This window comes from Anopheles aquasalis, chromosome 2 (genome assembly GCF_943734665.1).
Source record: "Anopheles aquasalis chromosome 2, idAnoAquaMG_Q_19, whole genome shotgun sequence".
In the NCBI taxonomy this organism is placed as follows: domain Eukaryota; kingdom Metazoa; phylum Arthropoda; class Insecta; order Diptera; family Culicidae; genus Anopheles; species Anopheles aquasalis.
The window spans coordinates 24785001-24812500 of NC_064877.1; the positions used below are offsets into that span (position 1 = coordinate 24785001).

The following is a 27500-nucleotide window of genomic DNA, read 5'->3' on the forward strand; positions in this document are numbered from 1 at the left end:
GAGAAGGATACGTCGGAAGGCGAAAAGTACTCGGGCAGTGATGATTCCGCTTCCGATGACGAAGTCGAACCCGTGGAAGAAGAAGCCGAAGCACCACCGGCAGAACCCGTACCAGAGAAACCGGCAGCCCAGGATGCGAAGAAGGAAAAGACCAACACCACCAGCCCAGACATACGGAAACGCAAGCCGAGAAAGGCTGACTAAACCGCGAACTGACTGCACTTTTCTGGTTTTTCCACTTTTTTTTACTACTCCTCCATTTATCGTTTCCTCAAATTTTTGTGCATTTAAACCATACTATTCCAATACTTTTCACATTCTTCTTCTTTACTGCGTTTCCTGTTATATGCTTAAACACCACGCTTGTTTTCCACCAAAAAGTAAGGATCGACCGTTTTGGCGCTGAAGGCGTTTGTCTTGTGTACATTTAGCTACTAACGGAAGGAACCCAGCGAAGGGTGGGCAAGTGTAGGGCTGTGCGTGCGAGCTAGGCTAGAGAAGAAGATCGTAACTCTCTGACGTGGCACCTTTGGGGTGGGTACTTTGCGATCAAAAAAGCGATTTGATAAAAAGGCTCGAACGAACTTTTAAAATCTCGAACGTGTTTGACTGGCAATTGGTAAACCATGCTGATCGGAGAGGAGAACGCGGGGATGGAAAGGATAACGAAGGACGACCGAGCGAATGGGAGCCGACGATAGGATAAGTTAATGCGTAAAGCTAATAAAGTAACGACACGATAAACGCTCGTTGAACACTTTTTCTTCTTCCGCGCAAAATCACGATGACTAACCAGATCATTTCAATTGGCGATTACGCTTGCAATTAGTTCAGAACGATGCTAGCAGTTTGCGATCGATGGTTGCTGTGTTTGCAACAAGCTTGCTGCGTTTGCCTCGCACACATGACTTAGCCTGCGAATGTTTTCGACTTTATTAACCTACTACAACTACATAACAACGCCTGTTCCATGAATATACCAGCAGGAATTCCCGATCACCAGAGTCACTAACCCCCATCCGCACAAGATGGTAACCCGTTTGTAAGCTCTTTCAGCTCTGTTACGTTCCGAAATTTCCCTTCAACCGATTGAAGTACGCCATATCCGTGGGACTGATCGAAGGGATGAATTTTTTTATCGCTTCCCGGAAGTCTTCTTCACCGACGACCACCTGATCCGCACCTAGGCCTTCATCGATGGCATCTAAAATAAAGAAACAATAAGGATTGTAAAATGGGGATGTACGAAGACCGTTGCGTGCGTTCGCTTACCTCCAGCGATCGCTTCCTTCACCGTACGCCGGACTGCACTTAGCCAAGCGTTCGAACAGATCGAGTACATGTCCGCTCCCGTCATGTCCTGGCGTAGGCTTTCGGCAATTTTCTTGAGTGTAAGATCGGCCGCCAACCGGAATCGTCCTGTCACCGCCTGCAGCACACTTTCCTTCTCCTCTACCGTGCTGCTCGGTCCCACGTACAGCAGTTTATCGAACCGTCCCGGTCGCAACAGTGCCGGATCGATTAGATCCGGTCGATTGGTTGCAGCCAGTATGAAGATTTGCTGAGCCGGATCTTTCGAAATGCCATCCATCTCGCTCAACATCTGCGAAACGACACGATCCATTACACCGCCCGAATCACCGCTCACCCCTCGGTTCGGGGCCAACGAGTCCAGTTCGTCCAGAAACAGGACGCACGGTGAAGCAGTCCGTGCTCGATCGAACACTTCCCGCACATTCTGCTCACTCTGGCCGACGTACATGTTCAGCAGTTCCGGGCCCTGCACGGACAGGAAGCTCAGGTTGCACTCGGTGGCGACCGCTTTCGCTATCAACGTTTTACCGGTACCCGGTGGACCGTACAGGAGAATGCCGGAACGCCGCATGTTTCGTCCCAGCAGATGCTTATGGCGTAACGGGAGCCCGATCGAGTTTTGTATTTCCGACTTCAGCTTGGCCAGCCCACCAATTTCCGACCACAGTACTCGCGGTACCCGCGGTGCACCGAGGCTATCGGAGAAGGAAGATTGCATTTGTTCGAGACAGGTCTCAAAGTGTGCCAGCTGCAAGCGTTCATCGCCGGATTGGCGCCACGTGTCTAGGGCATTCCCGTAAAGTAGCTCCAAATCGGACAAGGTAAACCCTTGGCTTTGCTCAGCAATCTTAGACAGACCGCTCCCGGGTAAGCGGTGGCTCTGGGCGAGGGCAATCCAGCGTAGCATACCCAGCCGCTCCGAAGCGGTCGGTGGTTGAAAGGTGATCACCTCCAGAAACAGCGACGTAAGTTTGGGTGTGTTTGATTCTTTCTGGTTCGCTAGCGCAACGACCACCACGGGATGGTTGTACTGGCGTCCAAAGAGAGCCGCCAGTTCGGCCTGAAACGATCCCGTAATCCGCTGATCCTCGTTGCCCTCATTATCGACGCCAAACACTTCGAAGTTTTCCAAGCAAATGATCAACGGTTCGCAGACTTTGGCCTTACCGAAGGCGCTACTTAGTTTCGTTTCCGTCTGCGAGCTAATCGAGGTCATGATCTCGCTGCAATCCGCCGTGTAGATTGGAATACCGAGCGTACTGGCGACGGCATTCAGGACGGCACGCTTTCCGATCCCTCGTTCACCGCGCAGCATAAATACGGGCCAGATACCATTCCGGATCAGTGCGTTTCCCTCCATCCGCAGATAGGCACGGAGCGAGGAGTGCAGCGATTCGAAATGTTTGCGCAACCCGTACGGACAGCGTGGTCGGCGGGCAGTTGCATCGAGGCGCTCGGGTAGCAGGAAGTTGTTATAGGTCGTTGTCTGCTGCAGCGTCGTGAGACCTTTACAAGCGATGCCGCTCATCTCGAACGTACCGGCCGTCGAATCCAGATTCAAGCATTTGAACCAAAGGGCCTTCATGTGCGCCAAAATGGCAAAGTGCTTGGTGAAGAAGGTGTTGCCCAGGAAACGCTCCGTCAGCGGCACCTGGTAGGTGTGGTTACGGTACAGTAGGCGCGGTGTCTCAAAGTACCGTCCGAGGATGTAATCAACCATGTCCGAGCTAAGATCGTACGGTGTTTGGTAGATGAAGATGTTAGCTTTCGCGACAATCTCGGGTAGATGCTGACCATCGGTGATGCGTTGCAAACGGCCACGGAACGAGTGGCTCTCGTCGCGCTGGTACCGTTCGCGTAGATTTTCGATCAAATTCTCTTTCGCCCACAGCGCATTAACTGGTACGCCCGGAAGGGGGCATATTTGGCAGAGCAACGAAACGCTTTGTTTGTTGAGGATCATCGAAACTAAGCCTTTCTCCTGTGGTCCATTTGTAGCGGCCGGCATCGCTACCTTCAGCACGAGGTTGATCCAGTTGATTTCACGCTCCACCACGTACTCCCGGAAGACCATCGGCGACACGAACAGTGTGTGCTCGGAGTGGACCAGCTGATCCGTTTGTAACCGCTCGAGCCAGGTGTTCGGTATGGGCTGTAGGCAGAAATCCAGCGATCGTAGCTTCAAATCATACCGCAGTTTCCGGATTCCCTGCAACAGCACGTACACCGGGAAGAAGTAGCCTGGATAGCGTGGAAAGCGTAACCGGGCGAGGAACAGCACCAGCCGGACCTCCTTCTCGATCTTATCACTCGTCATCTCGTTGGCGGATTTCCTAAAAGTCGGAACGATTAATAAGGATTAGCGGAACGTGAACATCGTTTAGCCCGAAGATCCTTAAACGGAATAAAAACAAACAATAGTCAAACCGGTTGTCAAACAGCGGGTCGTTGTAGCGTTTATAAGATGCGAGGATTGGGCAGGTTTTAAATTAACGACAGAATCCGTTTTTACGAGTTTTATTACAAAAACATAAATAAGTACTTTGCACCGATAACGGTATGAACAAACTGGCCCAGAACAACCCATGAGAATCCCAAAGAAACCGTAATTTTCGCCAACCACAAACCTAAACCAAACTACAACGTGGAATGATCATCAATCGACGCGTTTCGGTCCTTCGCCAACCTTAGTATGAATAATATAGCGCAGCAAATTCGGTTCTTCAGGAACGAACGATTCTAGCACATCGCTTGGCACAGCATTCAATGCTGCTTCATCGTTCGGAATGCCCTTGTAATACTCTGCCTCGGAGCAATGATTAAATGGGAAGACACGGCGTACTATAGCCGATACCTCCGCAACGTCTCGCTCTTGTAAGAACAAACAGGCATTCGGACCGGCATCGAAGCTATAGGCAACCTTAACCGGGGCGTCCGCTCCCGTGCGACCATTAATTGCGTGCACCAATCGAATGATGGAACGAGAAACATCGTTCATGTAGAAGCACGGTGGATAGGTGTCCAGGCAAACGGCATGGAACTGATTGCTATCCTTCATGGCGATGCGGCCGAATGTATCGAAATCTCGTTCCTCCAAGGCCTGAAAGTGTGATAATTGAAAAAGAAAATGAAATTCTAAGCTATAGGGCGCCCTTGCCTGCCTACCTTCTTCAGCTGGTCCACACGTTCCGGAACACAGGTCGCCGCACGGTACCGGAGTAGGTCCGATGTTTTCACACTAGTGGCCATTCCGTGCGTAGACGCGGTGGCTTTCTTACGATCGTTTACCACCAAAATGAGAACGTGCATCTCCGGCCAGGCAGTATCCGGTGCCAGCTGGACAGCGACAGAGTCCGCACCATCCGCCCGTTCGCCCTTTACCCATTGCACGAATCCCGAGTGGAGACTGCGACAAGCTGACCCGCTGCCCATCCGTGCAATTCCACTCAGTTCCTCACCTTCGATTCCGTAAAGCGTTGCCAGAGTGTAAACTGAAAGGAAGTAACAGTTTCGGAAGGTAAGCAACAGACAACCACGGCTTGCTGTGATTGAAGATGAAGCAACATACCAAAGCAGGCATATCCCGAGGCACTCGATGCCAAACCGGCGGCAGTGGGAAAGTTGTTCTCCGATTCCACGTGGATGTTCCACTCGAGCAGTTCCGGCCGTGTACATTTTCCCGACTCGCGAGCCTTCCGGCGTACTGTATGTAGTGTTGGGAAATGATTCGATTTAATGAAATATCTCACACCAAATCCGCTGACCGTACCTTACCTTCCAACAGGCATCGCTGTATACGTGGATTATCGAACGATTCCTCCACACCATTCAACCGTAAAACATTCTTCGACAGCTCTGGGCCCGCCGTAATCGTCGTTTTTGTGCGGAGCTATGGGGAGGTCAAAGTACAAATCATTAGCATAACAACAAAAAAGCATATTCTATCTTCGTTAACTCATCGTTTCATCTTACATGTTCCGTCGAAAGTGTAACGCTAATCGAATCGTTGATCGGCAAAATGAGGTCATCATCACGCTTTCCCCCTGAAAGTACGGATATCGGTTAAATGAACGCGATTCCAGCGAGTGCGCCGGCGGAAACACTCACAGTATTTTATGATTGCAATATTCACAGGAGCCACGCAAGTAACCGAAGAAGACATCCTGAACAGTAGAATCCCACGACTTTAGTTCTCCACGGATACGCCGATTTTGAAGACGGTTCGCGGTTGTTTACGTTTCGGTCGCGACAACTGCGTGATATCGCGAGGTACTGCGTGATGCTCCACAGCCTACGGATTTATGAGACCGCGTGTCACACGAAATGCAGACTCCGTGAAGAATTTGAAAAACCACAGTTGGAAACCGTTCGTTTCGGATTCTTTTAGTGTGTTCAACCAAGAGTCAAGAGGAGAGTACAATTGTCCTGTTTACGTGTCATTTTTATTATGGCTACAAAATTTAAAATTGTTTATTCTATCTATTCGCAGCAGACCGAGCTCATCTCGTAAAAGTGTTAACTCTCATCGTTCAATACTATCTCTATGCAAGGCAATAAGTATCAGGTATAAGCATGAGCTATAAGTATCTAATTACCGTCCTATCGAATAAAGAAACGTATACCGATGAATTTTACTGACGATCACAGTTGCTTAACGGTTAAACGAGCTAAATGAGAAGTCGACGTGAACTATGAGCAGTTGAACGATGTGGTATGGTTGACTACAATAAATAATACGAGTTCAATTTCACTATGGGAGATGCTTTCTATGGGTTTAAGATAATAAATACTGTCCTTCGCGGTAATTGTTAAAAATAGACACTGATTCTGGCTAGCACGTGACGATATGCTATGAGATATGCTTTCGAACGAGAACGACGTTTTCGTTTTAGATGCCTAGAGATTTCCATATATAGTCCGGTTAGGTCTGTATGCCAAAGTACACGTACTCTCTGCACCAGGTTAACGTTTCGTCCTCGTTGTTGCAGCACATGGGAAACACTAGCGATGATTTCGTAACCTTTGAGCAGCGTTGGCACAGCTCATTAGTGTCTTCCTGTAAAAGCAAAGAAGAAGAAAAAAAGAAAATCCGTTTAATAATTCTCCTACTTAAAGATCCCGATCTTGTACGACATGATCATGAAGCATCGAAATCTACTTACATCCTCAAAGCACTTCTTCACTCGATCGTAATCAATGTCGAAGCCATCATCATAGTTTGACGATCTTTTATGATGTCGTTTATGCTTTATGCTATCGCCTTCGCCCAGTCTAAACCGCAGCAAATGATCTAACAGTTTCGCCTGACTCTGCAGTTCAAGGTCCGTCGAGGGCCTGGCAGTGATTTGTGGAACGATGCTGGACAAAAGCACCAGGACTAGTGCTAGTTGAAGGTAGATAACCAACTGTAGACGAAACAAATGAGAAAACACATCACGTTAATCATTGAATTTAAGAAGAAATGTACAAAATGAAACCCTCATTGAATGCACTCTGGTGCACTGCATCACATGGAGTAAGATGGCGCTCTGAAGGGCAAAGTGAAGCAGGACCTCGATTGGACATTGTTCGAGTAAACAATTCACACATGCTGTTGATAAGTCACATGTCTGTTCGGACTATGGCGATTCGCAGAAAGAGACAAGCAGATAGACGGCTCTTCCGGCTCAGCGAAATGCAATCCACCCCCACACAGTACTCTAAGGTAGATTAAGGTTGAATAATCAACCGGCACCCAACCCGCGTGAAATCGGCGTGATCAATACGGTGAGGTGAGTAATCGTAAGGAAAACATTCCAGCAAAGACTCGCCGGCCAAGGTGACATCCTGCAGTGCCTTTTAACCCCTGCGTTCGCGTACAATAATGATAACCATGACACCATCTGCTGGCGTAACCCTATTTCAAATGGCTAGTCACCCACCACTGGTGTGGACCACAGCAAAGTGTTGTCTCCGAGCGAGATTCTGGATTATTCCAAACATTCTCGCTCTGTCCAGCAAGGACTAGCTACGGTGGCAAACAAAGCCAGTTCGACTGACCATCTGCTGGCGGTGTGACGTGGGGCAAACACCATTCATGACATCACCAATGTCATGCTCCTTGGGAGGTACGATAACCTCCGTCCATCCGGGAGGATTAACAAGCTCAAATTGCATCACTACTGCTACCCATGCTACCGCACAAACCCGGGGCCGAGGTCAAGAGAGATGAAAAGTATGTAAAAAAAAGAACCGATCGAGACTAGAGTATGCGAGGGCGAGGGAGGGTGCGCAGAGGCATCAATGCCGAATTGCCAAAGGAGGTGTCGAAAATTCCATCACAACAGCCCAAGAGCAGAAGAGCCCGACGGTTGCTAGGGTGACTACAGTTGCTAAGATGAAAATTAGGTTAGCCAACTCGGGGGGCACTTGCCCCAATCAACGGCTTATGATCCTCGCCGCGCCTCGAGGGTCCGTCGTGTTCGCTTCATGCTACGTCACAGATTCACGGCTTGGCCCACTGGCGGTGTGACCATCGGGCAACGGTCGGGTTGTGCGTGCGACGTCATCATCATCATCATCATCATCGTCGGCATTGATGGCTTATCAAGAAGGTCGCCACACCGCTAACCGACTAGCAGCGGACCACGGTACGGCAGCCACGCCGAGAAACGCTTCGAGTGCGTGGCCCTTGCGGCAAGTATAAGCCCTTAATGGCTCCGCTTCCGAATTAGCGGCACACAGGATGGAAGAAATGCACTCGGTCACTGCCAACACAGCCAGGACAGCAAACAACAGCCTATGAGCAGGCCATTGACCGTCATTGAGCCGGCGAGGTAGGCCCTCGGCGATTACGGACCACTAGTGCAAGCGTAGGACGCATTGGGGAAGTAATTCCCACGGATGCTGAAGGTTTCCGATGGTCGCAGCACCAAGCGCGCTCGGCCTGTTGATCTGTAGATCGAGTCACGTGATTAGAGGTGATGGTCAGCGAAAGCCTGGGCCGCGGTGAGATCACTGTTACTGATAAGGGTGCGAGCTGGCCATGCAGCAGCGTGCAGCGTACCCCATTTCAACGGTGGCACTACCATTTCATCATGTTGCATTTAATCGAAATTGTTCTAGCCTCGGCCTAGGGCCTGATAAGCTCTGCCGCGAAGACCACGCCGGCGCAGTGGCGTGAAGAGCGTGAGATTTATGAACAACGATGAATCAATCGCGCGATATCTTCCGATGTCGGTAGGAGTGTCCAGGTGTGCCCCAAAGACGCAATCAATCCAAAACAATAACCAACCCCACCCACCTGCGCGGCCAGGTGTGATTTTGTGTCCATTTATAGCCATAAATGGAAAGAGAAACCCACTAGGCCACCAGCGCAGTCACGTCTTCACACCCTCCGTGATTCATTCCGTGCGTGCGTGATAGTGGTAGAACGAAAGAAGCCGTGACACCCAGGGCCGGGATGAAGATAATGATGGTGATGCACGTCTTCGTTACGTCGTGACGGCTCGTGACCGGTCATGTCGTCAAACGGACGTTGTGTTAATGAGGAGATCAAGAGCAAGCCCCCATTTTCCGTGGACCACCGGGGAGGTGGGTTGTTTGCGGTATGAATCACGTCAAGTGATGCCTGTAGCATTACTTTCTTCGGGGTTTTCTTTTAACTAATTTTCATCAGCTGAATGGCAAAATCAGCATGCAGAATTTGTGAAAAAAACGATAAAGAAATTGAGTAAAAACGTGAATTAGTTTTATGTTGAACCTGCCAGTTGCCAAATGTGAGTAGTTAAATGTGATGCTGCTGCAGGACCTAATCATTTATTGGCAAAAAGGAAATATTGTAATCAAACAACTGGCATTCAAGAATCTCCATCAAAGACGACCATGATATCTCTTCCAATCAAAATTATGAACACTAGCATGCACTTTTATTCAATTATGAAAAAAAGGATTATATTCTTCCAAACGGAATGAATGCACTACCACATGTATAACACTGATTCACTTTAACCCAAATTCCAGAAAAAAAATGTTGATTTAATAAAAAAAAACAGTTGCCCACTTTCAAGGACTCTTAATGCCACCACACTTGTGTCCTTTCCGATCACTCGTTTGCGACTGCACCACCAACTTACCTTATTCCTTTGAAACTCCATTGTTGACTGTATGCTTTTTGCTCTTCGGTGATCTTTGACAAATTGTCTCGAATATCCTTGTTATCCTTGCAGGTTTCGCTTTGGCACTAAACACCAGCTTCAAGGCACTAGTATATGCTTGCTACTAACAGAGAGGGAGAGAGGCTTCCTCCACGGGTTTCTTGTCACCGGTACCGTCCGGATTGAGCGCTATCAATGAACTGCTGGTTCCGGCCTTAGAATGTCTTTATATGAAGCGCGAAATATCCTCCTCACCACTCTCTGGCGCCCGAACGCGCTTGTAGTAGTAGCCGATCGGCTTTCCGCGAAGCTCCACCATTGGTCCGTCCATGACACTCGACGCTCGTTCTCTCTCTCTCTCTCTCTCTCTCTCTTCTCTCACATGTTCGTTCAGCTGCTCTTTTCTAACCCGTGGGGTATGCGCGAGTCTCGTGCGTGAATCGTGATCTCCTGACTACGATCACGCGCCAGCGGAAGCATCTTACTTCTCGCACCCTAAGTAAAGCAGCTTAAGTCCACTAGAGCACTTCGGGTACTTGTGAGGATAAACGTTCTTGGGATTCTAGTGGCTCGTTTCTCAGTCGGACGAGGGCCGTTGGAGCAGCCCCCAAGCCATGCCACTGATAAGGCACGTACAGGCCCCGTATCGTAGTGATCGATCTCGGCTCGGCTGATGCGAATCGCCGTAACAATTTCCCCGGATTGCGTCACATCTCATGCATCAATGCGGTTCAGTGCGGATTCGGTGGCGAGATGAATGGGATTCCTTACGGTTGTATGCTTTGATTGCTCGATCCTCCGTAGCGGCTACCGCAATCGTACCGCTCGTCTTCCGCGTGACAATGTTGCGCAGTATATTTTTGCACCTCGAACCCCCGGCACTTCCCGCGCTCGTGTTTCCGTGATAATGGATGCCAAACCTTTGGAACGGGACCAGCCCTTATTGCGCGCTCCATTCGCACACTCCACACAGAATGATTTGCAGCTTTGCTCATCACGAGCACGAAATTGGATTACGGAGATAGTGACCGTCGTGTCCAGTAGTGCGACAATTATAGCTCTTGGGAGTGAAAGCAGAGTCATAATGGGGTTCAGACAATATTTACTACGCGCCCGCGAATAACCGGATTGTTACTGAGGAGTCTGCGAATTTAGAACAATGAACGATTCTTAGGATCATATCGCATGCTGCTCACGTGATCCCGGTGCTGTCGACGCTTACTAAGATTAATTCCAAAAAAGCGATGCGCGTTAGAAATTGATACATTTAACCGCGAGTTCAAAAGTTACACTAAAATCTGTACTAATCCAAAGGTCTATTTAGGAGTGTATGTAAACCTTTATGCAAAAATAGTTAATTCTACGTTCTGTAAATGCGCCTCTTACTGCGTTACTGTTATTTCAAAGAGGAATTCCCCAAGGCGCTTGCCAATACAGTGCATTCCATTTACATCGATCAATCGGGTGCAATGTAGACAGTCTTCGCATGAAATGCATGTTACTACAGTCAGGTATATCGCTGAAATTCCCACCGACTCAATTACTCCTCCATGTCCGGTGTGCCCGTTTCGCTCAACAAGTGCCCCGTGATGAGTCGTTTTCCATGACGTTTCGTGCTTTGCACGTGATGCAACGATCCGCGATGCCACGGAAAGTGGTCGCTGTCCGTGCTGTCGGTAGCGTTCCGACCCGGGTCAGGGAAGCTGCTCGATTGAAGATTGATGAGTTGATGAAGCAAGATTCCTTTCTTTTCGCACGATTCCAAGCAAATCGGACGGCTTATCATGTCGATGTTTTTTTAGATGACCACTCTTGTTCGTTCAGGTTGGAATTATGTCAATAGGCACGGCACTGATAACGTGCCAGATTATCATTTCTGATGAGTTTTTTAGGTGTGTGACGTTGCTGCTCTGACGCACATGGCGACCACACCGATTGTCACACCGTTGTCCCCGCCTCCCCTACACTAGAGAGGATATGCAGTTGGCATACCCCCGTCCCACTCCCCACAGTCTGTTATTACGCACAGCTTAGTCACAATACTCATGAATGAACACTCTTCCGGCTGATGGTGGTGTAAGAGCTGCTAGCGTAGTAAATTATATCGTAATTCACCATTCCCCCACCATTCCATACATATTGGCCTGGATTGCGTATTGTATCCTGAATTCTGCCCACGGCTGGCGAAGGGATTTGGGAGCTCGTGATTCTAATTACGCGGAAAATCCTCACGGGCTTGCCCCTGTTTCCCATTCGGTGACAACGTCTAGACAAGCCTGTGAGCGGTGAATAACGCCGACGATGGGTTGGCGGCTGCTATCAAACAGGTTTTACACACCTTCATTGACGTCGCAGATCGTGCGGGATAGGGTTGGAGCAGCTGGATTGATAATTTGATAACACGGCGTAGCGTGCGGTGATTTACTGTGGGAAAGTACAGTTACTAATTACTCAGCTATTGTACTTTGTGGGGCTATCCCCAAAAAGGGTAATGTTCGCTGTGAGTTTCACAATGGAATTCCAGTTATTTTGGCTTTATGTTACCGATGGGCTTTGACAATTTATTTTTATCGCGGCATCATTTATAAAAAAAGACTCACTTTTATCTCGCTAAGAAATGGCATAAACAAACACCATTTACAAGAGTTTTATTTTAAAGATTCTTAGTCACTCAAGATGATAACATTCAATAAAAGCGACCCAACACACTGACAGTAAGTATTATATTTTCCTTTGTAGTTCATAATACCATTCTAATCTAAAATAAAAGGACATAACTCAATCGAACAAGTAGATGGCATTGAACACGCTCTGCTCAGGCAGCAATTAAAGGAACAGCAGAGCATCACCGAACGCATGTCGCTACACGCTGCATGGGAAGAAAACAAGGGAAATCCCCACTCAATAGCTTCATTTCACCAGAAGAGGTAATTTCACGATTGCATCAACGCCGAGGCTAGCACGCTGCAAGCACGTGCACCGATCGGACCGCGATCGGACGTTCGAAACGATCGCTCGCGTACCAAACGAAGCGGCCGCGGGTGTGGTACGTGAGGCTCGACACGTCACGCAAGGTATTCCCCACTCCAAAAGACAAAACCCTTTCAGGATTCTGTGACATTTCCTGTTCGACCATCGACGCGACCACCGGGGCACACCCTGGCGCCGTGGAGCTGATGCAATTCCGTTGTTACCTTGCCGGTGTGCGGCAAAAGCACGTGTTTCACCCAACGGAAAAGTTTGCTATCGACGGACGATTGCGATCATAGATATGCCGAGACACCGGGCAAAGTCCCGAAACTCACGATGATACAGCACAAAACGTGTTCAAACCTGAACAAGCTGTTGGCCGATGCGGATGCACGATTTTCGCGCCGCGCCAGACACGCTTGACGAGTAAATATATGTTCCCTTTCCTTTGCTTTCATCGTGCTATTTCGGGGGGATGGTAAAAATAATGGCCCCAAACCCAGAAAAAACGTGTAGATGATTCTTCGTGCTCGGTAGGGGTCCTTTCCTTCTTATCTTCCGTTCTTGCTCTACGGTGCGGTACGTTCCAGAGGCTGCGAAATCACCCGCCAGAGATACAGCTGAGCAGCGATGAGTAATCTGCACAGCACAGTGGCTGGCAACCAACAAACAAAACGATTAAGTCAGTTGTTGTGTTGATTAACAGCTGACCGCGCGGTAAACGGTTGTCTGCTGCGACGGCAGGCCCCTGGCAGGCGTGTGCGATCCTCCTTCTCGATCTCACGGCCGTGACATGATTGCTCATGTTCTGCGCACCGAAGGAGTTCCCCGATCATTCCTTGGACGCCACGCAACGGCAGCGTCTGTCTTCTTCTGCTCTTTTCGGTGCGATCCCTTATTCGAATCTGACCGGTATTTCTATTCACTAGCTGCGAATGGACTTTGTTGCTAGGCGGACGGTTGCGATCTTCCTTGCGTCACCATGTCGCCGAAAGGAAGAAAGTGGAATCGTTCATCTGCGGCGGCGGCTCTGCTCTCGGGCATGCTTTGATGATGACGTCGGTGGTCCACCAATATTTGAGTAAACCGCGTCGTAAACGTCACCACGCTTGTCGCGTATGTGAATAACCACCTTGTGTCGATAATAAGTTACCCACTGGTTGCCCATCAATGACAGGCGCAATTAATGCCATGATAGTGCAAACATTTGCATAAACGCACTATATTCGGTGCTCAAGGGCACACGCCTGCGACAACACATCTATGCTGGGTTACTTCGATTGATTGGCAGCCCCCCCGGACCCGGTGTCCCTTCAAGCATTTCCAACTCGTGATTCCATTGCCTTTATCATAATGACGTTTCCAGGGAATTCGATTGATAAGCAAAAATTAGTGTAACAATCGACGATTGATGACTGTATGGCCCTGATCCGCTATCGCTTTTTCGGAATCACCACTATGGAGGCGCCAGCAGTGTACATTTCCTGTAATTTACCGCGGAAGAAAAAACGTTGAAGGGAACGCCGGTTGCGTGATATGCGTTATCGGATCTATGCTGTAGCAGCTTTATCGTATTTGCACATAGTTCAGTTTGGAAACCATGTAACTTTAGCCATTCCCTTTGAAATTCTTACGCTTGTCCATGGTAATTCATATACTTTTTTAACTGTAAAGGGATAGTCCATGTGGATAAAAATTACAATGTCTGTAAATGGGTGGGTGGGGTTACATGCTTTAAAAATTCAACACAAGAAAGATCGAGGGAATGGCAATTTATTATCGATTAAAATAAAGAACGTGACTTGGCTGGTGCAATTAAAATTAACATAATTTCTTGATACCTAAAAATTATTATAATAGTTACATTCTATATCAAAAAATAAAAACCACAATTAATGGAACAAAAAGCCGTTGGGATTTTTGAAATTTCGTCGATTCTGTACCGAGAGGCAGGGCTGTGAGCGATGCTCTCGAGACTGTTTGATTTTTTTTAAAGGTTGGCCAGTTTGAAGCGCTATCCACCGAACCGTGGATCACCAACCAGCCAAAACGAGTTTGGCCACTTAATTAACAGTTTTTTGATAAAAAATCCACGGATGACCAGTTTCGTGACTCTGGAATGGGATCGAAAAGTTCGTAGAGTTGGTGTAACTCAATTAAGAGCTCTTAGAAGATTTAGATACTAAAAATAAAACTTCTTAAATTGTACTCATATTTCCACGATTTCAAGCGCGTTTTATTTTAAACCAAGATTCAACATGGCTGCGTGACCTCGGATAGCAGCAGAAAATAAAACAAGGCGACTAACTACTAAACTAAGAGTTTTTTTTCAAAAATCTATACTAAATTGCAAAAATCACGAATTCTTTTAGCAAAAAGCAAGAGATTGATGCGATACAATGAAAAGATAATTATTGACTGATTTATTTTACGTAAAAATTTGCCAATAGTATTTAATTTATTTTTTAAATTTTATATTAAATTTAGTACACAAAATCAAATCGAAGCAAAACGCGAATTGCTATTATTTAAAACATTTAGTTTATATTTGAATCATAATTTTCAACAAAACATGTCTCGTTTCAGCTTCAGTGGAACAGAAGGAGCACCGTACGCTCTCGCACAGATACTCTCCGCTATGTTTATGCTTCTTGCTCTCCCCGTCTCGCATTCGCGGTCGAGCTCTCAAAGCAGCAACATCTCGGAGACAGTAATCGGAATCGGAGGCGCGCGTCCGTGTAGTCGAAAGTGATAAAGAAGGACTTCGTTCGGATTTGTCCTTCTAGTACCGAAAAAAAAAACAAGGGTTGCGAGCTGCGGTAGCTTCTTCGCAATCGCCCAGCAGAATGAACGAGTTTTTCATCGGCAGCACAACTCACGAACAGCGGAAAACAAACATGCGTTCCACCTACAGTGGCAGTGCGCAAGAAATCCGAAAAGTGCGTCTGGTGCAGCGATAAACCCTCGGAACCGTGAGCGTCAAGCAAAAAGTTTTTGGTCGCTTATAGAGCAAAACTCGTAAACCACATAAGAGCATCAGTTTGTGCGACGCGAAAAGTGTAAATGCCTCAGCCAAAGTCTGCTCTCGTCTACACTCTGGACAATCCTTTGTGGATTCTTTTCCCCAGTGAAGAAGGCAGACCACAAGAATCGGGTTGCACCACGGGTCAACAAATCCGATCCAACTCTATCCAATCCATTACGTGATTTGGAAGCGAAAAAGACCAAAGAGTGACGGTTCCACCTGTAAAGTACACACCGATACCGCACTCTCTCTCTCTCTCTCCCTGCCTGTCTGTGTCTCCCTCGGGGGCCCTCAGTGTCTTTTGTGCAAAAGTGTCCTGTTCCAAAAAGGTGTCCACTGGCCATCTTGAAGTAGGAGAATTAGCGAAATAATTAGAAGAAGAAAAGCGCAATGTGGTGCCTCGTGAATCTACCGAACGGGACGACCTCCGGGGTCCAGTGTGACCCGAAGCGCATCAGCCAGGAGTGTCTGGAGAAGGTAAGGATTTCCGATTTTCCGCCCCAGTGTTGCCGCAGCGCTAGTACCAATCCAGCCTGGCGGCTGGCGTGAGTTTAGCAGCAGCAGCAGCAGCAGCAGCTGATTGGCGCCCGTCAGTCTGCGCTCGCTCGATTGAGTGCACGCCGTGGCCCTTTCCTCGTTGTCGGTCGAGTCGAAGCAGTAGGCGAAGTCACCAACAGCACGCCGATGGTGATGCTGTTGTTCTACACTACCCGAACCTCATCTCAAGATGTGCAACACACCTACACACCCGTCTCGGGTTGCAGCGTATGCACTTTGCACTTTGAGCTCTCGCCCACTTCAATCGAGAGTTGCTATGGTTTTTTTGTAGTGAGACGGCTTCTGAAGATCGAAGAAACGGAACGGAACGGAACGAGTGAGTGAAAGAGCGAGAAAGGAAGCGAGGGCACTATAATTAGTCACGACAGAAGCTTCTTCAAGATGGTGATTTGGGCACTTTTGCGCCACGAGACGCCAACCCTTTTTGTGTGGGGAACGGAGCGGTGCCTAGCTCTTGTTGTTTTCGTTGCTGCCGAAAAGCGGGCGCCCGCGCACGCATGCACGCACCGCTCGCACCGCATACAGGGCGACCCTTTCCAATCGGTACAAAGTTCGCCGTGAAAAACCTCGTTTCCACTAGGCCACTAGGATGAGATGATGCAATGGTTGCTCGCGATGAGCCCCCTTTACATCTCGTGAAATCGTGTTAACATATTGCGGGATTTCTATAAATGTGCCTACAAGTGTGTAAGCGAAACTTTCACAAAGAAATTGAAGGTAAATGATATCTCGTTTAAGTGACAAAGTGCCATCTTCAAGGACATTCGCTGGCTTAGAACAGCGAGTGTGCGCCTTGCGGAAATTGTGGTACAATTAAACAAGCTTATGAGCAATTAAAATTAGCAGCCTAGCTAATCAGTGAGATAGTGCAGCCAGGGAAGAGGTTGTGATAGTACCTAGCACCCATTGTGTAATCATCAGCGCGTTATAAAATTATATTTTCATCACCCTCGCCATAACATCGCACCTATTACAATAACACACCGTGCTGCCTGGCTGGAAGGTGGGATTAGTCGGAGAGATGTTCCGTAGCTTTTCGGATTCTAGCACAACAGCCTCGTAAGCACGGATCTGGGGAAAGGAATCAAGGGAGGACAGCTCAAGGTGACAAACTGTGCGATCTAATCCCGCTCGCTGCTGATAGTACCGGCTGCTAGTTGCTGTCGAGCAGGATTAGTAAATGGGGATGCATGCCGTTACAACATTGCACCGCAACGGTCCTCACCCTAGTATTGCACAATCAACAACGCCCCCCGGGGGGCGAAAAAGGGCGGGAAGAACGAGACTCTCAGCAAGACGACGGATGAATGATCCACCCTTCCACCAGTTGCTTAGTTCATCTATTCGCGAGGCCGACGATAAGCTCATCGTAGGCTTATCGGCTCCCGGTGACCGGGAGGTTAGCAACAGGGCCACTTTCTGGTGTAAAAGGGTTTCGGACCACCGCGGCGGCCTAGTCACGTCGTTAGACGTCGATCGTCGGTGTCGACTATTGACCTCACCCACCATCGGTCCGCCATCGGCAACGACAATAAAACGATTCAGTGACACGGCGATCACGGTCAAATGGCTTATCGCGGCGAGGAGGGCCGCTTTGTGTCATTCTTTGAGCATTCCGGCGCGAGTGACGCGCACCGGCGAGACCTTCCAGCAGAGGTGCCTGGACTGGAGTCTAGAGGGCGCAGGTTGTGTGGCCCAGGCATTCTTGTTTGCTCGCTCGGTGAAGGTTATCGGGTGTAATGAACGGTTAAATTGTTGCCGTCAAACAACGGCCTCTCGGAGCTGGGCGGGGATTACGGGGGGATGTTTTCTATTCCCGATGCGCTACAGGTTCACAAGAGGATCAATTAATGAGGAGGAAGCTGCTGCTTATCAAGTACACTGACAGCTCGCCATCTTCTCGCAGCTCTTTGTGGTTCCAGCTGCTGCTGTGCCCCCTGCATCATCTTTGGGAAAAGGCTTATCGCCCACGAAACTCGCCTTTAATCATTCCTAGACACTTTGATAACAAGACGCAGCGAACGAGAGTGCTCCAGCAATAGCAGCAATTAAGGGAGTAGAGCAGCGCTGATAAGAAACCGAGCACTGATCAATGAGACAGATTGGCATCAGCGGCGGTCAAGTGTAAACCTTGGGACAAGTGGAAGCCGAAGGACTTGTTTTTGCTCCGTGATTGATGCGAATCGCTCGCTTCAAAAAGGCTGACTCTGAGCTACTATCACGTTGCAGGATAAGACGAACACGCGTCGCGGACCCAAGTGTGAGTTGTTTTGAGGAACTGGAGCACCATCTGGCTGGCTGGCTGTGATCTAGAGAAGACTAGAAAGCTATCGATGCGCCATTTGGCGTCTAGTCGGTTCGGAGGACCACGCACCCTAAGTGGCTCTAATGGACCGCTCGTGAATGGGGATCGCGGACGGCAGATGGCAAGGTGGTGGTGATCCATTGTAAATTTGCAAATTGAGTCTAACGAACGACAAACAAACACACGTTACGTTACGTTCGCCGGTTTGTCTTTGGCTGCACCGCCACGCCAACAAAAACAACACTGGTCCAAATACCGGCATCTAGGAGGCCGTGGCCGATGGCGTAAATCGCACCCCGCCAACTGGTGCGAATTGGTCGCCACAATTTGCGGTTCCCATCGCCGCGGGCACGGGATGATAACAAGCAATGGTGGCCGCCTGTGTGTACGGTGGTGACCATAATCGGTCCCAATTTTCGGAGCGCGAGGAATCGCGTAAATATTATTATCATGCGTTTGCGCGTGCGTATCTGTGTGTGTGTGTGTGTGGGGGGGGGGAGGGGTCAATTGACCTGAAAGGCTGTTAAGTCGCCTTCCGTTTGACGCACCACGCACCTATTTGCGAGATGGGGACAGGGGGAATAATGTTGTCCTTCTTCTATCCGCCATAATCAATCTGGGTGTGTGCCGGGGTCTTATCGTTGGCATTCCCTCCGATTCCGATGGGGCCGTAATTCATACCCCACAACCCCCTGGGTCACCTTTCCCTTTCTTACCAGCCAAATACCCCGCTGACCACCCTGGACACTGGACTATTGCGCATCGCGATCATACGTGGCGACGAGATGTGCTACATTCTTTTCCCAAAAAATGGTCCAAGTGTGCGCGAATCAAAACAAACCATACGGTTCTTTTGTAGAAGGATTGGCATGGTTCACGGGTGGACAAAGATGTGACAGTTCCCGAACGACAGTTTGTTTCGTTATCGCACACGAAAGGTGATTGTCGAGGGCGCTGACGAAGTATTGCGCATTAAACTCTCAAAAAAAAAAAAAAAAAACGATGACGGTAGGCCCACAGCGGTACGATTGTGCAGCACATGCGGAAAGCGATACAGGCCCCCCTGGCCGATACGACCAACAGGGGCAACCGGGAAGGAACGGGAACGGGGCGAGCATAAATCTTACAGAACTACTGCGCGTTATGTTTGGGGGATTGCTATTCGATCGAAGCAGGCTGTGGGAGCTAGGAATACGCCATTCTAATGTCTAAATCAGACAAACCTTTACATGTGGTGCTTACGGTGAATCATACGATGGATTTCGGTTGGTTCCATCCATGCTGCTATTGAAATGTTTGTCCAATTGGCATTTCATGAAAGGTTCTCGAACTTGTGCACGCAATACAGGTATAAGATATTTGCCACAGCCTCGAGGCATTGGCGACCGGTTCTACTGCTGGTTCGAAAACACTGTAGCGTCCGTTTGTTAGGCGCCTCGTCCAAGAGCCGGCGGTTCAACTAGCGTTTCGTATAAATTCTAACATAAAAATACCTACTCGGGCGTGCATTTATCATCACCACTTGGACCGCTATCGCAATGAGACGTTCTAGGGACGTGACATAAGCTAGAAACAGGAAGCGAGGCCCAAGGCGCCGCCATACACCTAGAACCGGGTCCGCAGGAATGGAATTGATTTACGGACCCTCTATCCTAGCCCGAGTTTGCGTTGTGGTGGTCCGGTGCCGTGCTGGCCGTGTGTTTATACTGCTTTACAACCGTTTGCTAACCGGCTGGCCGGCGCACGATCCATAAAGACCAGGACAACATCATTTGACTGTCTAACGAGTATCGCTCAAACGCGGTGCTTCCGTGTTGACTTGGTCCTAGAGCAATAGGTTAAGCTAAGAACAGCTTGCATTCGTGCCGGTCCCGCGAACTCCGTAAGCTTCTCGCGATAACCTTGAACGTGCCCGGTGGCACTTCTGCAAGTTGTGTAACACAGAACGCAAATAACGTTCCAAAAGTCGTTGCCTTTTTACGAAATGCGCCTAGCTTGTGGTCCGGTAATCGCAATTGTATAAGCACAAAAGGTTTGTCATCCATCTTGGAACGAGGAAACGGGAGTCGGGTGAATCGAGTGTGTCATACTTTAAGCCAATTACTGGCGTTGGTAATGCCCAGAAGCTGTCATTGTACGTTCGCGATACTGGATGGAGCAAATAACTGCGTCCTGTTCTTTATGCCGGACATTAAAGTGGTAGACCTGGTGCGCCATCTGCAGTCGTATGGATGCAACCGCTGGAAGCTTCTTTGTCCCAGATGACTCTGCGAACGTCTCATCACCATCAATTCCTATTGCCCCCCCCCCCCAGGCTGGCCATTGGATTCAAAGATCTGTTCGATATGTCGGTCAATCAGCTGCTCGTCAGCGATCGATCCATTTCCACTAACGGTAACGCGGCGCGTTGCCCCTGGAAACGGCGGATACACACGGCTGCATAATTGGTTCACGGGCATCGCACCGGGCGTCTCCACAACCCAGCAGCCTCGCTGGTTCGTTCTAAAGTGGTGTACCACCAGTCAGTCAGCTGACACATGATGATGATTCTACGAATGCATCGTTTCCACCACCGCATACCACGCCCTTCAATTGCAGCGATATCTGTTGCTGATGCCCATTACTCTTGCAGTGCTCCCTATCACTGTCTGTGGAGCGGCGTTGCTTGGAGACCGCCGAGAGCTGGCGATTGCTCTTAGTGCTCGCTGCCCCGCTCGTCGCTTGACAACACAGAAACACGATATTACATCGTCGACAATGCGCTGCCGTCGATTGTAGCAGCATGCAGCCAAGCGCAGTTCGCGGCATTGCAGCATCATGGCGCTTGAGTTGACTGACCGATCCCCGCGATCACCGCACGACAACAACAAAGAACCACTAACACCATGCTATCGCGCTAATGTTGTGTTTGCGTTAGCTCGGGATTTCATCGGGGCATCCGATCTGAGGCTAAAGCGAAAGCGGGGGTTGGGGAAACTACTTTGTCCTCTCGTCCTATCTGGTAAACATTTGGGCATTTCGCTTTCGCACCGAGACACACACTCAACAAATGAGGTCCTAGGAATCACGATCCCGATCTCGAAGCACCACGCCTGCTGTGGCGCCTAATGTTTTCGTTCGCACAAGCTGGCAGGCAGGCAGGCAGGCAGGTAGTGGCCGCCAAATGGCGAGTGTGTTGTTGTGGATTGCGTGCCGTGGTGGTCCGCGATATCCGATCGATCCGAACTCTCGCGACGATCTTCGCCTTGCCTCGGTGTGTACCGCACCGGGACAGGGCCAGTGTGCAGGGCGAATAGCCTTTCCGTGGTTCTGTTTCTTGAATCGGTGGTGTGCCGTAAAAATAAAGTTTTATTTTTATCCATCCCCATACGGCGCAGCGGACGCGCGGCAGCAGCGCCGTTCAGATATGTTTGTGCGAGCCGACTTTCCGTGACTTTCTTGTCTGCTTGCTAGCTTGCTTGCCTGAGGCCCTGGCGTCCTTCTGCGACACTCGGTCGCAAAGCGCGGAATTGTAGCGGATTGTGAATGCAAAACAAGATTCGCCGCTGCCGCTAATGATATTCATCGCCGTAGCGATGCGTACAGTTGCGAGTGCCCGCAGGAATTGTCACCGAAACCTCCTCGTCGGCGCCATCTTGCACGTAAACCTGCAGGCCGGTTCGCATTCGAATGCCCCTGGAGTTTACTACAGCAGTTTTCAGGAGATTGTAAGCGCATTTCGGTTCACAGATTCGTTTTGCTGATCTCCCTTAACTCAACAGTGGCTTAAGTATCTTGTAAATGTTTTTTTTTCATTTTCGAATACTCTTTGTCTTCGCGCCGAAGCGGGAACCCTTTCAAGAAGAGCGAACCGATAATTCCTCCACGGTAACCTCGACTCGAAGATGATCGTCTCCGCGATGATCCATTCATTTGTGGATAGCGCAGCTGCCGGGCGAGCGAGCGAGCGAGCGATCAAGTCTCTACCAAACCAACCAACCACCACACGGTTGCTGTTGCCGTTCGCCGCGGAGTGAAACTTGGACTTGGACTTTGCACCTTTTGATCACTCGCGAACCATGTGCTCGCCAACCGCTCGCTTGTATGCCGTTTCGATCCTCCTCGCATCCACTTCTCCCCGACCACCTTCTTCCCTTCCACCTAGTTGGGGCCACGAGCACGAGAGATGCCGATCGAAACAGCCACAGATACGCGGCACACTCGGCTGGTAAGGTGCTGAGATGCTACGCGCGAGTTTCTCCCCGCCCCATCTTTGAGCGGGTTAGTATTGTGGCTGGCTGTGGCCGTGTTTGGGACGTACACACATACGCGGACGAAATACACGCTACCGGATATCAAGTGGCCGCGGTGTCGGCATCGGCGGCGCTTCACAGCGAGCGTCGAGCCGGTGAGCGAGTTATTGTTGTTGTTGTTGAGAGTGGCAGCATCATCACAAGGTACAAGGAACAAGGCGATTGCGGAATTATGCAAGATGCTAAAGTGGCAATGAGGTTCCTTCTATTGTTACGAATGCATATCCGAAGGCGAGATGACGTACGGCCTTTCAGAATGCGCACTGATGAGCACGCCGGTTGCGTGTGCTGCTTTGTCAAATGAGCACCACAATTAGCAGTCTTTGTCCACGGACGTGCGTGCATGGCTTTCAGCTGGACCTGGACACTGGCACCGGTGCTTAATGAGCCTGCAGAAGAGAGCGGTACAGTACAGTGCTCGGTTGCTGTACGTTTTGGGCGACTTCTTCCGCGCGATTCCACGATATCCTTCAATCTCGGTACACTCCGTCCGTCCGTCAATCAATCGCAAACCGGTTTCGCCGGTGCTCTCCATCACTCCATCAGCCCGTTGCCATTCCTCCCGCTGGTCGGAAGGCGATGTTAAAGGTAGGTGACCTTTAAGATCGAGAGATAGAGAGAGAGAGAATGAAAGAGCGAGACGGCGAAACGCGATCGCGCTTCGCACGTGATGCCGTGCGGTGGAGTAGGCCTAGACCGTCGAGGCGAGGAGGAAAAGCTAGTAGTGCAAGGCGGCCTACTCGGTTGGTTAGCAACAGCGTGTGCACGACGGTACGTGACGGCCGACACGGAGTACGCTTTCTGACACATGGCGTTCGCGTCATTGCCGGTGAGATTCATAGAGGCCCGGGGGCCGCCCATTCCGCTGCTAGTGCTCACTCAGAACCACTGGAAGGCTTCCTGCAGTTCGTTCTCGAAATCCTCACGTATCGCAATCAGGGTGTCCTAATTACTTCGCTTCATCGCCACATTCTTATCAATCTTCAGTGCCCAAATCATTGCCAACACATTCGCTACCACTCTGTGCATCATCATGCGTTCCTGCGAGATTGTCTAATGCCGCTTCCTGTGTGACTACTAATTAAAAGTAACGGTACGCCCTGGTACGTTCGGTTGGCCATATTCGGACAGCATGCTTGATCGCTTATCGCTGATAGCAAGGTGGAGTAACTTTGCCAGGAATTCCCGCCTCGTTCATACCTGGGACATATCCACACGAGACCTTCACTAAGCCCCCCCGCGGGTTCGTGGATGTCCGGTAGAAGCCGATTTTTGCCCTTCACCTGATTTTGTCTACAAAATCGGACCGCGTCATGCTCTGCCCGTTTCGTGGCACCCGGTAAGTCTACCGGGTGTTGCCACCCTGCTCCGATAAGCTGAGACGCTGATTACAACCATGACACAGTGTTTCCAGAACGCTTACCCAGCCTGGGTATTTCCCTCCCTGCATAATCCATGGATGGATACGTAAATCCTGGCAAGCCGCGGACCGCGAATGAAGCCAACGGCCGACCGGCCGGAATCGGTCACGGTATGTCACGGTTTTTTTGTTTTGTTTTTGGCACATAACCGCAAGAAGAAGGAAGGAAGTAGCCCTGACCGTGTGCCGGTTCCCGTCCGGTATACTCTCTCGCCGCTTCTCTGCTACTTCTCAGTGCGTGCATGTGTTTGTGGCCATCGTAGTGATTTTCACGGAAAACCCTGTACCAGTGTGCTGGTTTGAGGCCGACAAGTAGAGACCAGTGGGGTGGGTCTAGGTTGTTGGACTTTGATCGCGGTTTTCCCCGCCGCAGCCGCCAACAACAACTGGTGCAGGTGAACAGGTGGCAGTTGGTTGCTATTGGGTGTACGCGTGCGTTGGCACCGTTTTCCTTTGTCTGCCTAAAGGTGCCCCTAGCAACCTGCCAGATGCTCCGTAGACGGTTGGCCCCGATAGAGCATCTGCTGTCATGGCAATTCGAATTATGTTCTTAAAATTGAAATAAAAAATAAAAATATATCTTTAAAAGAGGAAATACTTAAGCAACTCCGACAGAGGACCAAAGAAGGCCGATTGAAGCGCAGAACGATGGATCATAGGTTGCTGTTAGGTAAAGGACCGTCCACTAGATTACGCCATTTGTTTACTATTCCAAAACACGACATGGCGACCCCGTCCTTCTCCATCGAGCAGATTGCATTTACATGTTTAATGCTCCAAAAATGCAAAACATTACAACTGGAGCAACGTGTGACAGTGGCGGTGATAGTTTGGTGTGGTTATTGCTATCTGCACCTCCAACAGGTCCAACCTCTCAAGTTAAACAAACAAAACACCTGACGTCATGACGCTAATTACATGCAACCACAATCTATCCAGGTGTTATTGCACCGTCTTGCCTATAAATTAAATCATATTAGTAAGTCTTCAATGTGCGGTTGAACGTTCTTCAAATACCCGCGACACAGCAATCATCAACGGAAAGGGTGACAAATCGAGAGCGAGAGAGATAGAGTCAAGTGGGTGAACAAATATTGGCCAACACCCCAAAAAATCTTCACCACTGACCGATCGTGTCGACCAGAAGCTTCGAATTTGACTCCCACCTCCCGTGTGGTCATCGCCACAATCACAAAACACATCCCGCTGTATTTGTCTTCTTGTTTGTTCCGTTTTTGGTGCTTTTTTCGGCCCGAAACGCTTTGCATGCCAGATACCAGGGGAGGGGAGCTAACCTTCAATTACGGCGATGTCAACGGCATGCAATTCCCGGGGCTGCTACACCCCCGACGGACGCGATGGACTTTGAGCTCGTAAAGAACCCTCTCGTTTGCAGTTCGCGTTGCCGTCCGTCTCGCTCCAGCCACCAGATGACCGATAATGATCGGTGCCAGTAATTGGTGGACCACCCCGTCCCTGCTCCATCACACCCATTTTCTCTCTCACTCTCTCTGTACATCATGTGCACGTGCTTGGGGAGTACGCGCACATGATCGCGGCGTGACTTTCAACCGGCAGGCGAGGCAGAAGCTGTGTTCCCGGTCGGCACGATGATGTCATCGCCGCACGGTATCCACCGATTGATCGATCGATTGAGCGATCGCGTTGGATGGATGATCATCATCATCACCATTTGCGAACGCACTTTGATCGATGGTTCGCTGCCAGATACTGAGAGTACCGGTTGGCCGGTCGACTGGTTTGGTGTCTTTGGTGATCGCCTAGCAACAGTTCGTTCCATCGCATGCTGTTGTTGCGTTTTTTTAAATCGACATTCGAAATGGAGAAGTGTTTATGTGGTTGAAAAACGGCATCCTTGATCCTGTATCCATATTGTGTAAATGAAAAATCCTGATCCTATTTTCACTTAACCGCAGCAAGCAAACATCGCATTTACTTCATCGTTCACAGTGCTACCGCGGGTTTCTTCCATTTATCGGCGATTTAATCCCAGAAACGTGTCTGCCCGCGAGCGTATCGCCGGAGTTTCGCGGCGTCTAGGCTGGTGCTGGTGCTGAGTTCGCACTGTTTGGCGTTGTGTGCGTCGTGGCTCGGCCGAGTGCTACTAGCGATGACACGGCGGCGCTCGGTCCAAAGTCCAGTTTCGTTCGCGCTTGGCCGAAACTACAAAAACCGCTCGGTGCTAAAGTCCAATCCGGTTGTGGCCATATAACAGCTAGTTTCGGAATGTCGATACGGCGCCGGTCGCACCGTGCGCGCCGTTCGCTTACCCTACGGTGCACCGTTCGCCGAGTACTCCCTGGATAAGCCATGGACGCTTGGACGCTTTATCGGGCTTTAAATAGTTATCGCTCCAAGAGATTGCTTCTGAAAGCGTTGGAAGCGTTCGTTCCAACTCCGATGTGTCACATACATCGCGCAACAAAGAGACAACACCGTGCGCTCAGTGCGTTGGGGACTAGACTTTGACCGGCGGCTTGAAGGACACTTCACACAACGACTCTGGGTTCTGAGTCGATGTTTGTCAATGTCACACTGCAGTGCCGCAACACTTGACTCTCTCGATTGTCTCGTGGAAGTGTAAAAATGGAAGCGAATCAGCATCAGAATGGTGGTGGGGTTTGTCAATAGAACAACGATATCCTGCCTAGCAACCGGTTTTTCGGAAGACGCATTCTCCGTCCATCGTCCACCGATAGTGGGCTTTGCGGTTGCGTTGCCAGCGTTCTTTGTGTGTTTTGTCCACGCCGTCGAAGTTGGCGTCGCTTTGTGTGCATCAGCGATGACGCGCCTTTAAGGTCATGGTGCTGCAGCTTCATGGGGCCCCGTTATCGATTGATAACCTACACTGACGACGCGCTGAGTCTGGTAGTAGTAAAAAAGAACACGCATTGTGGAAGTTTGGCCGCATGTGTGTGATAAATGTGGAACGCCACCGCGGCCACCCCAGCGATCTCGCCGAGTCTCGTGAAAGTGTGAAAGGAAGACACCACTGCCATCATTATTCGGCAGCGCCGCCAGTCCAAGCAACCGGAGAGGCAGCAAGAGAAGGCTGGCGCATACACAACAACGACGAGCAGCTGTGAAAACACAAACAACACGGGTCCAAAGTCCAGCCGGTAACAACGACGGCTTCGAGGTGGTGGTTCAACCATTCGTAACGAAGGCAGTTTGGTTGGAGCCGCAACGCACGCACTCCCCCCCCAATCGGAAGGGGGGGGGGGGGACTCGGTTTCATGCACTGCCACGCGTGCGTATGTGTGTTTGTGTGTTGTTTCGCCGGTTTTTGTCACACAAAACTTTCATTTTGCGGTTTCCGACAGCCAACCGGACAAAAAATCCGATAATACGTCGAGGGGTCGGTGCTCTAGGGAGCATAATTAGCATGCTGGTTAATGTCTAATAAACTCCATTTCAGGTCGTTAGAGACGAGCAGCCACGAGGGAAGACTTGATGACTA

At 49.8% G+C, this 27500-nt stretch overlaps 5 protein-coding genes across 6 annotated transcripts in view; 2 read left to right on the forward strand and 3 right to left on the reverse strand.

The window, feature by feature from the left end:
• The window catches only part of LOC126572839 (thioredoxin-related transmembrane protein 1-like), a 2024-nt gene extending 1280 nt beyond the window's left edge, over nucleotides 1-744 (forward strand). For both annotated transcript variants that reach the window (XM_050232512.1, XM_050232513.1), the window contains exon 3: nucleotides 1-744. This exon is cut by the window's left edge and continues 306 nt beyond it. In XM_050232512.1, coding sequence (XP_050088469.1) covers nucleotides 1-204 — 204 coding nt within the window. In that variant the 3' untranslated portion in view covers nucleotides 205-744.
• Nucleotides 745-867: 123 nt separating this feature from the next.
• Nucleotides 868-3698, reverse strand: LOC126572836 (peroxisome assembly factor 2). The gene is made up of 2 exons (XM_050232510.1): nucleotides 1273-3698; nucleotides 868-1204 (listed from the first exon to the last, which is right to left on the reverse strand). The coding sequence occupies exons 1-2, from the start codon at nucleotides 3629-3631 to the stop codon at nucleotides 1062-1064; spliced, it is 2502 nt and encodes an 833-aa protein (XP_050088467.1). The 5' UTR covers nucleotides 3632-3698; the 3' UTR covers nucleotides 868-1061.
• A 117-nt stretch (nucleotides 3699-3815) lies between these two features.
• LOC126572838 (diphosphomevalonate decarboxylase) lies at nucleotides 3816-5545 on the reverse strand. Its single transcript, XM_050232511.1, has 6 exons — nucleotides 5422-5545; nucleotides 5287-5357; nucleotides 5089-5203; nucleotides 4883-5017; nucleotides 4480-4805; nucleotides 3816-4414 (listed from the first exon to the last, which is right to left on the reverse strand). The coding sequence occupies exons 1-6, from the start codon at nucleotides 5474-5476 to the stop codon at nucleotides 3971-3973; spliced, it is 1146 nt and encodes a 381-aa protein (XP_050088468.1). The 5' UTR covers nucleotides 5477-5545; the 3' UTR covers nucleotides 3816-3970.
• Nucleotides 5546-5734: 189 nt separating this feature from the next.
• LOC126572840 (uncharacterized) lies at nucleotides 5735-9644 on the reverse strand. The gene is made up of 3 exons (XM_050232515.1): nucleotides 9429-9644; nucleotides 6477-6719; nucleotides 5735-6370 (listed from the first exon to the last, which is right to left on the reverse strand). Exons 1-3 carry the CDS (start codon nucleotides 9447-9449, stop codon nucleotides 6236-6238), a joined length of 399 nt encoding a protein of 132 aa, XP_050088472.1. The 5' UTR covers nucleotides 9450-9644; the 3' UTR covers nucleotides 5735-6235.
• Nucleotides 9645-15103: 5459 nt separating this feature from the next.
• LOC126571422 (E3 ubiquitin-protein ligase MYLIP-A) overlaps nucleotides 15104-27500 on the forward strand; it is a 16885-nt gene continuing 4488 nt past the window's right edge. The window contains exons 1-2 of the mRNA XM_050229912.1: nucleotides 15104-15391; nucleotides 15740-15921. Of these exons, the coding sequence (XP_050085869.1) occupies nucleotides 15835-15921 (87 nt within the window). The 5' untranslated portion in view covers nucleotides 15104-15391; nucleotides 15740-15834. The remainder of the gene's footprint in view (nucleotides 15392-15739; nucleotides 15922-27500) is intronic.

Bases quoted from the DNA above. Each gene is read 5' to 3' on its own strand.
- LOC126572836 (XM_050232510.1), bottom strand. From the start codon at position 3,631: ATGACGAGTGATAAGATCGAGAAGGAGGTCCGGCTGGTGCTGTTCCTC. The intron at 1,205-1,272 runs GTAAGCGAACGC...TCTTTATTTTAG, and splicing joins GAAGGAAGCGATCGCTGGAG to ATGCCATCGATGAAGGCCTA.
- LOC126572840 (XM_050232515.1), bottom strand. From the start codon at position 9,449: ATGGAGTTTCAAAGGAATAAG. The intron at 6,720-9,428 runs GTAAGTTGGTGG...TTTCGTCTACAG, and splicing joins TGGAGTTTCAAAGGAATAAG to TTGGTTATCTACCTTCAACT. The intron at 6,371-6,476 runs GTAAGTAGATTT...TTGCTTTTACAG, and splicing joins TGAAGAAGTGCTTTGAGGAT to GAAGACACTAATGAGCTGTG.
- LOC126572838 (XM_050232511.1), bottom strand. From the start codon at position 5,476: ATGTCTTCTTCGGTTACTTGCGTGGCTCCTGTGAATATTGCAATCATA. The intron at 5,358-5,421 runs GTGAGTGTTTCC...CCGTACTTTCAG, and splicing joins TATTGCAATCATAAAATACT to GGGGAAAGCGTGATGATGAC. The intron at 5,204-5,286 runs GTAAGATGAAAC...ACCTCCCCATAG, and splicing joins TTACACTTTCGACGGAACAT to CTCCGCACAAAAACGACGAT.